This window comes from Bicyclus anynana, chromosome 8, assembly GCF_947172395.1.
Source record: "Bicyclus anynana chromosome 8, ilBicAnyn1.1, whole genome shotgun sequence".
Classification (NCBI taxonomy): domain Eukaryota; kingdom Metazoa; phylum Arthropoda; class Insecta; order Lepidoptera; family Nymphalidae; genus Bicyclus; species Bicyclus anynana.
Window position 1 is genome coordinate 1,833,073 of NC_069090.1, and position 18,563 is coordinate 1,851,635.

Consider the following 18,563-nt stretch of genomic DNA (forward strand, 5'->3'; position numbering starts at 1 on the left):
TGCTAACGTCAAGGTAGTCGCCAGTCGGCTCGGAGGTTGCTTTTCTGACACCTGTCAATGGTAATGAAAGAGATAATGTCAATGTCAGGTGACATTGACAGGTGTAAAAACGCAAGCTCTGAGCCGCTGTTCTTTTTTTTAATCAGGACAACACCACCATCATCGAGTCTAATAAGTTTGTGATACATGATACCAACATATTGGCCAACGTACTGGCCAACATACTGGCGAATGTATACACCAACGTGAAGAGTGGGCATACAGACGGTATTTTACAAAAACGATGACAAACATATAAAATGTGTCATTAGTAGTTAGTTAAATACAGTTTAGTTAGTTCATTTAAGTTTTTAATTTTTTACATTTAGGTATTAAGTAATATAGAATTAAGTTTACTTGACAGTGAATAATTGTGTTTTTGTTAGAAAATTTACTGAGTTTAGTGTAATAATATGTGATTCGTAATTTTCGTGAGTCGAAAATATATTGGTAAAAGTTTTAACTACCGTACTTTGTGTTTGTGTTACAAGAATTGCTTTTATGAATGAGATCACTGATATAGTTGAAAAAGATACAGGTACCTATTTAGTTTAGACATGATTATTATCATAGGTAAGGTAGGTATTCCTTTTCAGTAGGATGGTTTTTGTTAGCCTCGCTAAAGCTCAATAGATTGACTTATTCAAATATTTGATGGTTTTTCTTTTTTTTAGATATTAAAAGTAGTATAAAAAACTAAAAAAGAGGAAAACCCAACAGCTACAAATGTTATACTTAAAGTGTTTTTCAGATAGCATGGGTACGGTTAAAGTCGCCTGTAAGACGTTTATAATACGTACGTACTATTATCGTGAATCGCGGCAAACTTTCAAGAGTGAAACGAACTGTCACCCGCACCATCCTACATGAAACGTCATCAATCATCACCATCCTACTGTAACTTGTTTAGTTCTAATTTTTGTGGCAATATTTGGTTCTCTTTACTCAGGATCACTATGAGTCTATGATCATAATATATTATGTTAATGATCACTATAATCATATGTTATTGTTCATGATGGGTACCGACGGCATAACGTCTTCTTCGAGTCACGGGGGTAAAACACCACCAATTTCCCGACTGCAGAAACTGAGAATTTCGTTTCTGAGAATTTTCGGAAAAAATGATTCAATATTTGTAAATCATTAGATGGAAAAACTTAAAGAAAATAATGGCAATTATGATGTTTTAAATAATCGTTTAATATTGTTCTAAATTTTTCTGCAGGCACTCATTTTCTACATTTAGGCAAAGATTTATACCATTAGATATGTCACTATCACGTCGAAACTGAGGCGAACTAAAGTGTATATTAATTTCATTTAGTCGCAAACACAAGTCGTTTAAACAACGATAGTTACTTAAACAAATAATACTTAAATATTGTCTATAAAGTCGAGTTGTGTGTTCAAGAAGTGTAAAGACTATAAATACATAAATATATAATGTAAGTAAACACAAAATTGTGCATGTTCTCCGTGGCGCAGTGGTATGTGCGGTGGATTTACAAAACGGAGGTCCTGGGTTCGATCCCCGGCTGGGCAGATTGAGATTTTCTTAATTAGTCCAGGTCTGGCTGGTGGGAGGCTTCGGCCGTGGCTAGTTACCACCCTACCGGCAAAGACGTACCGCCAAGCGATTTAGCGTTCCGGTACGATGCCGTGTAGAAACCAAAAGGGGTGTGGATTTTCATCCTCCTCCTAATAAGTTAGCCCGCTTCCATCTTAGACTGCATCATCACTTACCATCAGGTGAGATTGTAGTCAAGGGCTAACTTGTATAGAATAAAAAAAAAACTTTTATTTTGAGCTGACTTCTTACACGTAGACGTAGGCTCCGTATTCGCTTTTTATATAGGTATGCGTATTTATATGTAGGTGCATTGCATATAAGCATATGTAGCCGTATGAGTATGTATGTTGTCTTTCTATAGCAAATTTTGCTAAATTGTTTTCCAACATTGAAATCCCCGACGTATGGCGTGTATGTTTGTGTCTCTCTGTGTTCGCCTGTAGCTTCTAAACAAATAGACCGATTATGACGCAGTGTTTTATGTTTGAAAACTCATGCGATCAGACGGTTCTGAGTAATATACGATGAAGGATCGGAGAGCCGTTCCATTTCCTTATTTTAGCTACAATATTCCCAAGTGTCGAGAGATTTTCAAAAATTTTAACTTGTTTATTTGTTTGTTTCAGATATCTTCAACCTTTTGGTGCTATAAAATACTGTAAAAGAGGAACTTTTATATCTATATACAATCATAAGCTGTAAAATATACGAATATTATAAAAATAACATGATATACTATTATATATTTACAAAGAACTCGCATTATATTTTAAATTTACTGTAATATATTCTTGTTATATAAAAATAAACAACTATCAACAGATTTTGTGTAGTTATATAACTGTATTATATTTAATATTATGTTTCTACATTTAAAATATATAACATAACACTATATTTATGTATGTAACTAAATCGTATATGCAATATTCGTATTTTATTGTGTATATAAATATAATAAATAAAAGTTGAAGATATATTCGTGTGAGTCTACGGACATCGAGAAGCAGAAAATGTACAGAGAAAACCGTAAGTATACTTCTTTTTTCAAGAAGGGTTATGTTTTTCGCACGTATCTTGTATGTATATGTATGTATGTAATATTCTATATTACCTCATATCTTCCAAACCGCTGAAGGGTTTTACGTAATTTATATTCCGTATATTTGTCTTAATTTTTCCCTAGTGTAATCTCTACCCAAGTGATCTTAGATAGGTGAAATTAAAAAAAAACCAACACGAGGACTGTGAGACGCCAAAGACTCGTAAATGAAAAAAAATATTTTAGAATATTGCAATATGGGTATCAAATTCAAGAGCTTTTCATAAGGGTTTTAAAATGGTATATCATGGCCCTGTTAAAAAAATTGCAATTAAAAAAACGTTATTTAGTAATTGTCTATACAAAATAAACGAGACGGATCAATAAAGGTGCGACTAAAATCATTCTATCCTATATTGGTCCCGACTTAAAATTGTGAATAACTTGTTAAAATTGTGAATGACACAAAATTGAAAATTTTGAAAAACTCCCGATGGTCATGAAATTATTAATTGCTCTCTCGATTAAGTCACCAATATTCTCTTTCAGTGCGCTTTCATTTGAGACATCACTCGACTATATTTGCAGACATTCGGTTATTCTTCACCACTTTCAATCCCCAGAACTTTTAAGTGGCTTAACCGATTTCCATCAAACATATCTAGAAACACTCACCCATATGTAATCTTTCATACAAACAAAACTAAATTGAAATCGCTTCATCCGTTCGGGAGATATAGTGCCACCTACAGACTGACAGACAGACAAACAGACAGACAGACACGTTATACTTATAACACCTTTGCGTCGGAGGTTAAATTAAAACTGAAAATAAATTCTTCTAATCACGAATCGAGGAGAGCCGTGATAGCCCAGTGTATATGACCTCTGCCTCCGATTGATTCCGGAGGGTGTGGGTTCGAATCCGGCCCGGAGCATGCACCTCCAAATTTTCAGTTTTGTGCAATTTAAGAATTTAAATATCACGTGTCTCAAACGGTGAAGGAAAACATCGTGAAGAAACCTGCATACCAGAGAATTTTCTTAATTCTCTGCGTGTGTAAAGTCTGCCAATCCGCATTGGGCCAGCGTGGTGGACTATTGGCCTAACCCCTCTCATTCTCAGAGGAGACTCGAGCTCAGCAGTGAGCCGAATATGGGTTGATAACGGAATCACGAGTAACGTTTTAATCTTTTCATTAGTTTTTGTTTCATTCACCTACACTTAGTGTACAAGCACCTTAAAACCACCCACTTTACAATTTTCTTGAATTTTTTGTAATTTAACATTACATAACAATACATCACGGTGAGTGAATTAGGATTTTCTAGAACATAATTTAAAAAAAATATGACACGGTTATAAAAACATTGTTTTGGAGGTTTTTGTGTGTTTCGTTAAAAATAGCTAAAGGTTTTTAGTCACGCAAAATCATGTGGAATCTATTCATAGATGTGGTAATTATTACTGTTCCATCAACACAATGATTTGTTTAACAAGCTTTTGTATGTGGCTTGGATCGTGCTGATATTTAGTATTCGACAATCAATTTATGAGTATGAAATTCTCATTCCCTTCCTCTCTGTGGTGCATTGGTATGCGTAATGTATTTACAATTCGGAGGTCCTGGGTTCGATGCCCGGCTGGGCCGATTGAGGTTTTGTTAATTGGTCCAAGTCTGGCTACGTCAAGCGATTAAGCGTTCCGATACGATATCGTGTAGAAACCGAAAGAGGTGCGGATTTTCATCCAGCTCCTAACAAAAAGTCAAGGGAGGGGGAGAGGAGGGAGGGAGAGAGATTAAAGTCAAGGGCTAACTTGTAAAGAATAAAAAAAATTACATTTTGTTGTTAGAATTTCAACAATATTCATGAATCCTAAGATAGAAATGCAAATGTGAGTTTGTTTATTTGTCAAACTTTCACATCTAAACCTGTAAACCGTTGAAAAATCAGACGCTTAAAGAGTAATAAAATAAATATAAAATTAAATAATTTTCAAGATCAGTTTTGTGGTTTAGACGTACAAACAAACACAAATACTTTCACATTTATAATAAACTAGCAAACACCCGCCCTTAAACCTCCCTAATCTGGCCCTCTCCCAAAATCCGTTAATAACGGACGTCTACCTACTAAATATAAATCACAGAATAAAGATCATACAAAATGAGTCTTAACGAGCAGCGTGGTGAAGCCGGTGAGACCCATAAAAAACCAAACGTCACGCGTGTCTTTGTCATCCGCATATACAAACGTTTTTCATAACTTGTATTTCAAAATTTAACACTAACAACAATCAATTACCAATAAAAAATACTTACTGCATTTAATTTCTTTAGTTTTTAAGATATTTAAAACATAAGACGCCATTTTCTTGGATAATATTGAAAGTTACTGATGCGACGCTTAGAGTGGTACTCTGCCTATTATTGATTAATCTGTGATGTAAACCACTTCCCTGTCAAGTATGATCTTACCACACACTGCATTATCGTGTCGAATCCGTTTCGTTACGGTGTAAATAGGTATCGTTATAATGTATGGAATGGAAGTACGAATATATACTCGTAACTGAATGACTTGATTGCGCTTCTAGAAAAGCGCAGAAGCTTTTTGATGAGTTCAAAGTACTTAACTGTATGTTATTGTATTGTCGATTGATGTGGTCATACTCGTAATTATCTTATACTAGTTTTGGCCCGCGTTGTCATCTGCGTCGAAATTCAGAAACTTAAAAAAATTCAAGTTTTTTTTTATTCTTTACAAGTTAGCCCCTGATGGTAAGTGATGATGCAGTCTAAGATGGAAGCGGGCTAACTTGTTAGGAGGAGGATGAAAATCCACACCCCCTTCGGTTTCTACACGGCATCGTACCGGAACGCTAAATCGCTTGGCGGTACGTCTTTGACGGTAGGGTGGTAACTAGCCACGGTCGAAGCCTCCCACCAACCAGACCTGGACAAATTAAGAAAATCTCAATCTGCCCAGCCGGGGATCGAACCCAGGACCTCCGTCTTGTGAATCCACCGCGCATACCACTGCGCCACGGACGCCGCCAAAAAGTTAATTGACTTTAAAAACACAAAAATGCGCAACCAATGAATTATGTGGCGACAGAGCTGGAAGTCTTCGAAATAACTTTTTAGAGACATCGGCAGTAAAGTATTCTGGGACACACATAAATGGAAAATAAAATATTCATCATTCATTAAAAAAAAAAATTAATCGATTTCATACAACACTAAAAAGCAAATTACCGTCGTAACCTATGTTCTATCTACTGATCGGTTTGAAGTCGGTAAGTCAAATCGAAATCATTAATGCATGTAAAATTTTTAATTTTACATGCATTAATGATTCTTAGAAATTACCATTTTCTAATAGATAACTTAATAATTATGATTGATATTAATCCGCCGACCGATACAAACCGGATTTGAACCCGGAACTTCTGCGACTTCGCTATACCGGATATCGGGTAAAAATACTTAATTTTAAAAAACCGCTAAGATTTTTGGTTTTAGTTAGTCAGTGAAACTGAAGAATTAAATACATTTCGATAGTAATCATACCGATTTCTTGTTATTTTTTTATACAACGTTAAGTTTTATAAAAATCTAGCCCACGCCCCACGGTTTTACCCGCGTAGTTCTTGTTCCCGTGGGAAGACAGAGTTAAAATAAAGCCTACGACACACTCACAATAAACGTAGCTTTCTATTAGTAAAAGAATTTTCAAAATCGGTTCAGTGGCTTCAGAAATTGTCCATATAACACCATTTTACCTCTTTATTCTCTACAGAAAACAGCCTTTCACTGCGGTCTCACCTAGGTTTGCCATCTGTAAAATCTATACTAATATTATAAAGCTGAAGAGTTTGTTTGTTTGTTTTGTTTGATTGAACGCGCTAATCTCAGGAACTACTGGTCCGATTTGATAAATTCTTTCAGTATAAGATAGCACATTTATCGAGGAAGGCTATAGGCTACATTTTATCCCCGTATTCCTACGGGAACGGGAGCCACGTGGGTGAAACCGCGCAGCGTCTACAAGTTAATATATAAATGCGAAAGGATTCATCAGGAAATCTCGTAAACAACTGGACGTACAAAGATGAAATTTAGCATTGAGGTAGTCTATATAGTTATTAAGTATCCACTAAGAACGGATTTTGCGATAGGGCCGGATTAAGGAGGTCCAAAGGCGGACGAAGTCACGGGCCTGCGCTAGTATAATAATAAATAGTATTGTACTATATTTTGGATCTGTGTACTATTTATAGCACGCAAAAATACTATATTATCGTCAATGAAATCTAACAAACAAATATATCATTTTGAAACGCTACGAACATTAGTTTTTGACAGATGAATAACGTCTAGCGTATTCAAACTTGTCTGTCTTATAGAGGATTCGAGCTTTTAACAAAGAAATTACAATAAAGTTAGCTTTTGGTTTTCAATTGGACACTCTTATTTTTGTAAAAATGCAAATAACTTAAAAAATCATTAGAATGTTAATTAATGTATTCTTTTCGCGTATTCCATAAAATACGTAAGTAGGTACTCTGTTTTCTTTGAGCGTGTTATATATTTTTAATCTGAAAAATACCATATTTTTCTCAAAAAATGTTGGCATCCCTATCTGGGTCTCGCCAGATGTGAATCGGAATACAATGGGGACCAATTTTCATTTGCATTAATGAGAAAATAAAAAAATTCAAGTACATTAATTGGAAAAATATATTACGCATAAATTATCTTTGACTATTTCTGCAACATCAGTTTCCTCTCATGTTGTAGAAATGGAGGAACAGCAATATAGATTAAGCAATGTCCGGTAGGTGCGTTAAAATCAGTTTGCAAAATTGTAACCTATTTTAGATTAAATTGATTAAAAATTCCACTAAGGGCATTATCACAGTTTGATTAACATACAGTAGGTCAATCTATATTGACTCCAGATTTACTGGACTGTCACACACTTGCCTCCATGCCTTGCACGTCGCGTTGGTATGTAATGTGGGCTACATACTTACAGTTTTAACTGTAGAGTTGATCTAACCGAAATTTCAATCGAAACCTTTAGACAAAACTGTAAAAATTTTGCTTACACACGGACGTTATAACTGACATGACTGTAATGACTTACTGTCATAGAGTTCGACTTACAGTTAAAACTACAGACCCCGAATTCTGTAAAGTTACAGCACTGTGACTGTGTGTGTGTCGTTGGATTCCATGGAAACTTCGTTGTTAGCGACATTTTAATTTTGACATCCCATAGAAATAAAGTTCAGATTCGAATAAAGCTTGTTCGCGAATATTTCATCGACGAGTATAAAATAATGGAATGGCACTCCAGGTCTGTAGCCCGCCTAAAGCTAAAAAAATCGACGGCCCTTCATATTATTTGATTCAAACGCGCTTGGTTTAAATGTCATCTTACCACCACTTCAAAAGCCTGTAGCACTTTTACCCAGTAGGCTTCTTTTGGATTTTTGAAGAAGATGAATTGTTCTAAACCTAAAAAAAAAACAATTTAAGTTATACTTTTCGCTTTGAATCAAAACACAATAAAAAGTGTAGTTTTTCTTTTACCTTACTACTCCTTCCTTCTAATGAATTGAAATAAAGACATTTCCAAAAGTGTTGATGTACTTTGTATGATGGACTTTCGATTCCAAATTAACGTAGCTTTTTAAATGAATGGATGATATTTGATTTTGTTTCATCGAAAGTTCCAAACCATATTTTCTAAAAGCGGTATTATCTAAGGGATAAACTAAAATCGCTGAAAGATTGGTTTTTGCATTAGCAATACTGATGTAATATATCAGAAGGGTTTTACATAGGTAAAAATATGTACGTGGCGGTAAGCACTTGAAATAATTTGACTAAAGCAAGCAAAATAATTTGACTAGCATGCTCATTTTTCCGCTATTATAGTGATAATAAAGTGACCAGATTTTGCTAGAAGTGTGTTTCTATATGGAAGTCACCTACTGTATGATTGCTAAGCCGTAGTACTACGGTATGTAATTACGCTTCTAACTCTGTTTATTGACTTGTTTACCTTCGTGCAATACTTAATCGCTTTAAGGAAACGAGTGACCTATGTAGGTATGTATGGAGATTTTGAAAATATTTTCGTCCTAGCTATTTCCTTTGATTTCGGAATTAATGTACATTTTTCGTGAGTAACTTCATCTCAATGAGACGATAAACTTTTTTGTTTACGAAAATTCTTGATTTTTAAAACGAACCACGGTTTGTAAAATGCACTCGAGTTTTAAAATGCCCTATTTTGCAACGGCTTCGCTGTTTTTTGACTATGTAAACAAAGTATTATTTAGTTCCTGTCTTAGAAGGAAGTGATTTTATAATATTGAAAAAGGAGTGAGTGGGATGTCGCCTTGCCGAGCTATTCGCTAATTAATTTGCATCCGAAGTGATTTTCCGTAAATCGACATTACAAAGCAAACCGCAGCCTTCGGATTTTCCATATTTTGTCCTTGTCTGCACTACTATTACTTTAAAAAGTGCGAATGAGACAAGGAACATGATTAACCTCAATGTTATTTTTTTTTATGACTAAAGCTTTGATGTATGTTGTTGTTGTAGAGCTTTTTGTGAGCATTTTGAGATGTTGTCCGGAGAAGTACTACTGTCATATTTCTTGCTTTTTTTTGTCAATCTCACCTTACGGTAAGTGATGAAGCAATCTAAGTTGGAAACGGGCTAACTTGTTAGGAGGAGGATGAAAATCCACACCCATTTCGGTTACCTACTACACGAGATCTGGGCAGTACCTGCCATGCGCCTGCGATGCGCTGCTCTGTTCATATGTAATAGTTTACCACTAACCATCAGGTGTGCTAACAGCACAGTCTGTCAGCAGCAAAATATATATATATATATTGAACTTTTAAACGATTGCATGAAAAAACTTGTGCGCAATCAAGTACAAAAAATTAAGTTAGTTGCCAATATTTTTTAACCTATAAACAATGAGGTAATGGATTTTAATATTAAAAAGATATAGGATTCTGTAGAGCATCACAAAAAATATGCTTTGTAGTAATATACTTATGGTCTAAGAGTCGTCGGAGGGTGTGGGTTCGAATCTCGTCCGGGGCATGCACCTCCAACTTTTCAGTTGTGTGCATTTTAAGAAATTAATGAAAAAAAAATCTCAAATGGTCAAACGGTGAAAGAAAAATGGCGTCTTAGGTTTTTAAATATTTTTAAAAACTGTTTATAAATAACTAAAAAAAATAAGATGGAGTATTTTTTTATATGTAGTTATTGATTATTATTAGTCTAATAAGGTATTAATTTAGGTAATTGTTATTAGTGAAATATAAATTATGAAAAAAACATTGTGCGTACGTCAACGAGACGCAAGCGTGTCATTTGTTTTTTTATTGGTTTCACCGGCTTCACTGCGGGTTGTAAATACTCATTCTGTATCATTCTCTATTCTGTGACTCAACGATAATTATTTGTTAATATGCTCAAAACTGTTCATCAGCTCTCTAACTATAAAACCATCGATAACAACTTGCATTTTTTTTGATGGTAGGTAAATTATATTTTGATTTATAGTTAAACGGTACAGGATATAAATGAGCTGTCAATTTTATTAGTTTAATACGCAGTGCGTCTTAATTAGTTAAGATATCGCCTCAAAGTAATTCAAAGACCTATTTTTTGAACTATGCTAAATCGAATTATGCGAGGTTCCATCCGAGTCGCGCTCAAAATTCTTCAAACACAGCACGTAAAGTGTATTTCAGATAGCATGGGTATGGTGACAGTTCGTTACACTCCTGAAAGTTTGAGGCGATTCACGATAGTAGTAGTATTACTCACAGTAGCCATGATATCTGAAAAACACTTAAACATTTTTATTTTATTTAACACTAGCGGACGCCCGCGACTTTGTCCGCGTGAAACCCTATTACTACCCCTACCCCTACCCTACCCCTACCCTATCCCTACCCTATCCTTACCCTACCACTACCCTAACCCTACCCCACCCCTACCCTACCACGCGACGGCGACGGAAGCTGGAAAAATGGAGTAACTTCTCCCGTTTCTCAACTTTTCCCTTCACTGCTCTGCTCCTATTAATCGTAGCGTGATGAAAAGTATACTATAACCTGTCCAGGAGTATGAAGAATAATTGTACCAAGTTTTGTTAAAATCCGTCGAGTAGCTTTAGTTTCAATAACGAACATACCACGCGGCGAAAGCTTAAAAAAATGGGTAACATCTCCCGTTTTCCCAACATTTCCCTTCACTGCTCTGCTCCTATTAATCGTAGCGTGATGAAAAGTATACTATAACCTGCCCAGGAGTATGAAGAATAATTGTACCAAGTTTTGTTAAAATCCGTCGAGTAGCTTTAGTTTCAATAACGAACATACCACGCGGCGAAAGCTTAAAAAAATGGGTAACATCTCCCGTTTTCCCAACATTTCCCTTCACTGCTCTGCTCCTATTGATCGTAGCGTGATGAAAAGTACTCTATAACCTGCCCAAGAGTATGAAGAATAATTGTACCAAGTTTCGTTAAAATCCGTCGAGTAGTTTTTGTTTCTATAAAGAACATACAGACAGACAGACAGACAGACAAAAATTTTACTGATTGCATTTTTGGCATCAGTATCGACCACTAATCACCCCCTGATAGTTATTTTGGAAATATATTTCATGTACAGAATTGACCTCTCTATAGATTTATTATAAGTATAGATGAGACATACAAATTTTGAAACCTATATTTTCATTTTATTATCGCAAAAAAAAATCTTCAAGGTTTTTCTTTGTACCAAAATTCATTCATCGGTTTAGCCGTGTCAAGGTGCCGTGCCAAACAGAAATATATATAACTAGCTGGCGCCGTGCGGTTTCACCCGCGTGGTTCCCGTTCCTGTAGGAATACATGGATAATATATAGCCTATAGCCTTCCTCGATAAATGGGCTATCTAACACTGAAAGAATTTTTCAAATCGGACCAGTAGTACCAGAGATTAGCGCGTTCGATCAATCAAACAAACAAACAAACAAACTCTTCAGCTTTATTATATTAGTATAGATTCTTGCCTTCTTTTGTATGTTAACCACGAGTATGTTTTTCAATAAGTTTAGGGCTTTTTTAAAAGGCAAGCTTATTGATTAAACGATTAAAATTAAACGGTACAAAACTTTAAGCAACCCTCGTAACTTTAATTCTAAGTTTGCATATGTACAACAAAAAAAACAATTGTTAAATCAGTACCATGACGATTTAAAATGAACAAGAGTGTTCTTAATTAATAAAGATAATATTTTGAGTTATTCTTAAGCTTCTACAAAAAGTTTTTATCTGACCCGTATACATATGACTTTTTACCGTAGAATCGTGATAGCCCAGTGGATATGACCTCTGCCTCCGATTCCGGAGGGTGTGGGTTCGAATCCGGTCCGGGGCATGCACCTCCAACTTTTCAGTTGTGTGCATTTTAAGAAATTTAATATCACGTGTCTCAAACGGTGAAGTAAAACTTCACACAAGTGAGGAAACCTGCACACCAGAAAATTTCTTAATTCTCTGCGTGTGTGAAGTCTGCCAATTCGCATTGGGCCAGCGTGGTGGACTATTGGCCTAACCCCTCTCATTCTGAGAGGAGACTCGAGCTCAGCATATGGGTTGATAACGACGAAAAAAAAATTTTTTTTTCATCCAACGACGTCGGACGAAGTACCAATCTAGCGGGATACCGTTCCAGTACTATGACGTAAAAGAGTTATTAAAAGTTCATTAACTCATACGGAATTCAGTTTATAGTACTTCCGTGTTAAATTGCAATGTCAATTGCTTTCAAATATGATACTAATGAAGTTCGCTAAAAAAGTAGTAAGTACCTACTTACTTAAAAGTAGTTGACCTCTTTCAGCTCGTCTGGGGAAGTAAAGCCACGTTGTCTGCCGCCAAGCATCACTTTGTTCCGGTGTGACTATTTTATTTTTATTCTTTCCAAGTTAGTCCTTGACTACAATCTCACCTGATGGTAAGTGATGATGTAATCTAAGATGGAAGCGGGCTAACTTGTTAGGAGGAGGATGAGTTACGGCCTTCGTGGCGCAGTGGTATGCGCGGTGGATTTACAAGACGGAGGTCCTGGGTTCGATCCCCGGCTGGGCAGATTGAGATTTTCTTAATTTGTCCAGGTCTGGCTGGTGGGAGGCTTTGGCCGTGGCTAGTTACCACCCTATCGGCAAAGACGTAATGCCAAGTGATTTAGCGTTCCGGTATGATGCCGTATAGGAACCGAAAGGGGTGTGGATATTCATCCTCCTCCTTGACAGGTTAGCCCGCTTCCATCTTAGACTGCATCATCACTTACCATCAGATGAGATTGTAGTCAAGGGCTAACTTGTAAAGAATAAAAAAAAAAAGAAAATTGTCGGTAGGGTGGTAGTCTAGCCACTGCCAAAGCCTCCCACCAGCAAAAAAGTTACTGGTTTGGTTGTCAATATAATCACTTTAAAGGCGGTGCCAAGCCACCACACTCAGCTACAAGAAAATTAAATGGGACCAATGTGGAACAACCATACTTACTTTTTCAAACGAAAAAAGAATTTTCAAAATCGGTTAAGAAATGACGAAGTTATGAGGTAAGAAACATTAATAAAAAAACATACGCATGGAACTGGTCCTCCTTTTTGAAGTTGGTTAAAAATTACAGGCTTTTAAGGCACTACGCCCTACAATATGCTACGTTGGACCCAGTGGCGGATTTACCTTATGGCTCAGTAGGCCCTGGAATAGGACGGCTAGATGTTAAAATGTGGAAATAAGCAATGAAAAATTGCTTAAAAAAATTTAAAAAACTTTAAACTGTTTTAAGTGTTTCATTTGACAATAATTATAATGCAACTGTTTTATTTGAACGTTTTTTTAACGTCCGTTAATAAACTCTCGTGCGAATGAGGGCTTACTTTAATATGCCTGTAATTTCAGGCGCTCCTCAAAGAATAATATATAACACTTTTAAGACCTCAAGGAATCGTCATCAACCCATATTCGGCTCACTGCTGAGCTCGAGTCTCCTCTCAGAATGAGAGGGGTTAGGCCAATAGTCCACCACGCTGGCCCAATGCGGATTGGCAGACTTCACACACGCAGAGAATTAAGATGATTCTCTGGTATGCAGGTTTCCTCACTATGTTTTCCTTCACCGATTGAGACACGTGATATTTAATTTCTTAAAATGAACACAACTGAAAAATTTCGACCGGATTCGAACCCACACCCTCCGGAATCGGAGGCAGAGGTCATATCCACTGGGCTATCACGGCTCCCTCAAGGAATAAAATAAAAAAAATATATATATATAAGAGTTGTAAAACCAGAAACTTCTTCAGCATACTTTTTATGTACACTTTACAGACATATCATTCTAAGTTTAAGTGTACGTAATTAGTATTGACGTTGCATTTAAATTAAAAAAAAAACATAAGCAGAATTGTTATGATTGCTTTTGTGCAAGTCATAAGTGTTAATGCTATTAAGGCCTACGCCGTATCGCATAAATGAAGCTAAGCTAATAAATCAGTAAGTAAATTATTTAGGTATGCGATGAATGACAAATCCACGACTGATGCACCTCACTTCCCCGCACGCACGATTTCACACCCCCGCAGCCTTTCCCCCCGTCGCCCGCATGTCATGGGAGTGTCATCAACGAACTTGCCAGACTATAGTTAATATCTATACTAATATTATAAATCTGAAGAGATTGTTTGTTTGTTTGTTTGAACGCGTTAATCTCAGGAAGTACTGGTCCGATTTGTAAAATTCTTTCAGTGTTAGATAGCCCATTTATCGAGAAAGGCTATAGGCTATATATTATTCCCGTATTCCTACGGGAACGGGAACCACGCGAGTGAAACCGCGCGGCGTCAGCTATTAGCGTATATATCTTTAGCTTAGCTTCAAATCAGACTGTGTGTGGAAGTCATTTGTTTATTGTCCGTTGCGTCAAATTAAATTCTCGATTCATGTAGAAGCATTGACACGGTCAATACAGCTGCGAAAAATCCGCATTGCCAACTTTATTGTTATAACAATAAAGTTGAAATTAAAATGATAGCTTAGGAAGAGTGTGGTCACGATCAACTTCAATGCATTAAAAGTTGTTATATCATCTGTGTACATACTTTAAGATTTTTTTTTCATGGAGATTTATTATAAAATACTTAGAGATAAGTTTAATATTAATTAATAAACAATATTACAAATACCAATGTCTCTATGGATTTAACTCCAATTAAAATTCTAGTGCGACACTCTGTGATGCTCAGATTTACTACATTATGAAACAGTCATTATAGTTTATCATTAACTAGCTGACGCCGCGCGGTTTCACCCGCGTGGTTCCCGTTCTCTTAGGAATAATATATAGCCTATAGCCTTCCTTGATAAATGGGCTATCTAACACTGAAAGAATTTTTCAAATCGGACCAGTGGTTCCTGAGACACAAACTAAACAAACTCTTCAGCTTTATAATATTAGTATAGATATTTAGTCATGCTACTTATTAGCATAATAAATCAACTAAGGAGTTAGGAGCATGGTTTGAAGGGAAATTGGAAATGCTGTAAAACAAGCTTCTTACAGTTTTTTTTCGTTTTTATTTTGCGGTCGGTTGGCTAAAAAGGTATGTCTGAAACGAAAGGTGTAATTTCAAAAAAAATTTAAAGGGGAGAAATTTTTAAAGAGGGCCTACCGGATAATACAAGATCGGCCCTGGGAACCCAGTATAAAAGTATATAGAGGTTATAATATAAAGCAAAATAAGGATTTGGTTAATCCCATACCGCATACGAAGCCACACATGGCTTCGATAATTTAGGATTTTTTTCTGAATATTAAAATCAGATTTTTATTAATCTACCTTCTCATCCTAATTATTCATTTCTTCGTGTAATGATATGTATTTTTGTTATTCTACGTCAAAAGTTAGTTGTCAATTTATTGCTGTATTTGTACTGCGTGGTCAAAAGTTCGAGTGGCGTCAAGAATTGTTAATTTTATAATTGAAAAAAATACATTAAAGCGGTTAGTTAATAATCTGAAAATTTTCAGAGGAGCTTTATTAATATTTATGAATAAGAAATGAATGTGCTTTTTCACTTTTTCCCGTTTTCTTTAGTTTTTAGAACACGTTTTTTTAATGGTCATATATGGCTTCGTATGCATTCAAGCTAGCTTTATTTTCTTTAGAGATACGTTTAAATTCTTCTTGCTTTTACGGAACATCTAAGCATAAAATCTTTATTCCTGGTGATGCCATTTTGAGTGATGACAATCATTCTTCAGACTCCAAATCTGAATAGCAACCAAACATTATACCTAAATTCATTTGGAACTAAATGCATACGAAGCCATTTTTGAAAAGATATTGTTCGACAAGACTGCATACGAAGCCATACATGGTTTCGTATACTATTTTCTTAAATAACATATAATTTTTTTTCTAATTATGACTAATTATTGTTGATAACATTTATTTTCGTCAAATAATCATTTTATTTCCATCTCTTTCATAATTCATGCAATAAGGGGTCAAGTAACTGGTTTAATAAAAGCATGTTTCTTAAAGAAAAAACATTTTTTCGTCCTTCTTTTTGTTCAAATAGTTCGCCGGTGTACCATAATAAAAAAAATTGCTACAGAGCAATATCACCACTGAAACAAAACTTATAATAAAAGTATAATAAATATTATTGTTAATAATTTGTTATTATATTAAAGAAACAAGTTTACATAATATGTAGGTAATTATTTCTGTAAAAAATATTATAATTAAGATTGTTCTTACATGCATAAATATGTTATTATCTACGTTAATTAAGTTGCCAATGAAAAACTTTTAAGTGTTATATTTTTGGAAGATTTTTAATGTCTAGATAGATAGTGGACGCCGGAGACTCGCGCGCATTTAATTATTATTATTTATCAAGATAACTATTTTCTTATATTCGTCTTTATCAACCCATATTCGGCTCACTGCTGAGCTCGAGTCTCCTCTCAGAATGAGAGGGGTTAGGCCAATAGTCCACCAGGCTGGCCTAATGCGGATTGGCAGACTTCACACGCGCAGAGAATTAGGAAAATTCTCAGGTATCCAGGTTTCCTCGCGATGTTTTTCCTTCACCGTATGGACACGTGATATATAATTTCTTAAAATGCACACAACTGAATAGTTGGAGGTTCATGCCCCGGACCGGATTCGAACCCACACCCTCCGGAATCGGAGGCAGAGGTCATATCCACTGTCCGAGACCACTTACAGTTTACTAAAAACTTTTAACAAAGTTGTCCGATTTTGATAACTCTTTTTTTATTGAAAGGGTAGGTATATTTGAACTTTGTTAATTCAATTCTAAATTTTTTTTAAAACATTGAATTTTATATAATTTTGAGGAGTAGGTGTAGAGTGCAGGTAAGTATATTAACATTATCCTCGTTACCCATAAAGCATCCGCGCGGATGCCTCCTATAAGTGGAAGATCTAAAACAAACTACCTACCTTACCTACCTAGTTTTTATCGGTTCCCACTCACGTACATGTCGGTGAATAACAAAGAGCACTTAACGTTACCTTTACAAGAATACCCCTTGTGCGGGGCTTCCCGGCGAGAGCGTGAATCAATTTCTTTTTAAAGACTACCGCTTTTTTGCAGTAAGACATGCCGGATACTATTGTGACTACATGCCTTTATTTTACAACTAGCGGACGTCCGCGACTTCGTCCGCGTGGAATTTAGTTTCTCACAAATCCCTCGGGAGCTAAGGATTTTTCCAGAATAAAAACAAGCCGATGTGTTAATCCAGAGTAGTTGCAGTGTTAAAAAGTAACAAACATCCATACAAACTATCGCGTTTAATAATATTAGTTGGAAGTAGGATTTTACAAATTGAAGCAAAGGCAAAATTTACCAAAAATTATAGTTCTTAGTTAATGTTACGGTACGATACTGAGGTGCGTTGCAGTACATATACGTTGCTACATATTGTTATCGCCGTTTAGTGTTGGAAATGGTAGTCTGTGACGGATATGACGTCGCTCGATCTCGTGTTGCCTTCAGTGTGCTCGTGGCGTTCGAGTCGTCCACATCTTTTGTTGTGTAATTCTTTATGGGTTACTTGGGATAGTCGGGGAGAGTGACTTGAGTGGAAAAGGGGAGTGTTTGATATCAGTCAAAGGATCCTTTAACCCTACATACATCGTTCACAAGTACGTGACTCCACTCAAGGTCATTCTCTGCCATTCTAGGCTCTTATTTTGGTTACAGTTTGATTTATTAATTAAGTTGTCCTGACAAGTGTTGTGAATCATAACCTTTGTTCGACATTAGTTTTCTTATATTTGTAATCACTTTGAGTCCTATAATAATATGCATATCAATATTTTCGCTGTTTTCAGTACAATATGTAAGACGCGTCAATTAGTGTAATGTCATGGAAACATTTGAATGAGTCCTAAATAATATTGCGACGTCATAACTTACAATCTGAGTCGTATCCGTTACCTAAGTACCTACATGTTTGGGTTTTTCTTTTCCCACATTAACTTCGCGTTAACACCTAAAAATTTTCCATTTACTGTTTTAAACAGACTGACCAGGTATTTATCCAAGTACTTACCTACTTATCTAAATATAGTTATCCGAAAATTCAAAATTAAGTTATTTTCGAATGGGTAACTAGTGGATTTATCAATGTGTAAAGTAGGTACCTACCTACTTCTTCATAATTAAATTTTAAGTTTTATGTTTAAATTGAAGATTCAAATCAAATCAAAATTATTTATTTCAATTAGGCTTAGTCTACAAGCACTTTAGTAACG

General features: G+C 35.6%; 1 protein-coding gene across 2 annotated transcripts in view; it reads left to right on the forward strand.

The window, feature by feature from the left end:
* Nucleotides 1–18,563, forward strand: part of LOC112045115 (scavenger receptor class B member 1) — a 67,707-nt gene that overhangs the window by 4,829 nt on the left and 44,315 nt on the right. Inside the window, exons 1-2 of one of the 2 annotated variants that reach the window (XM_052882987.1) lie at nt 365–577; nt 2,239–2,641. In XM_052882987.1, coding sequence (XP_052738947.1) covers nt 2,626–2,641 — 16 coding nt within the window. In that variant the 5' untranslated portion in view covers nt 365–577; nt 2,239–2,625. Of the gene's footprint in view, nt 1–364; nt 578–2,238; nt 2,642–18,563 lie in introns of those variants that run through there. The other variant, XM_024081196.2, reaches the window with a different exon arrangement.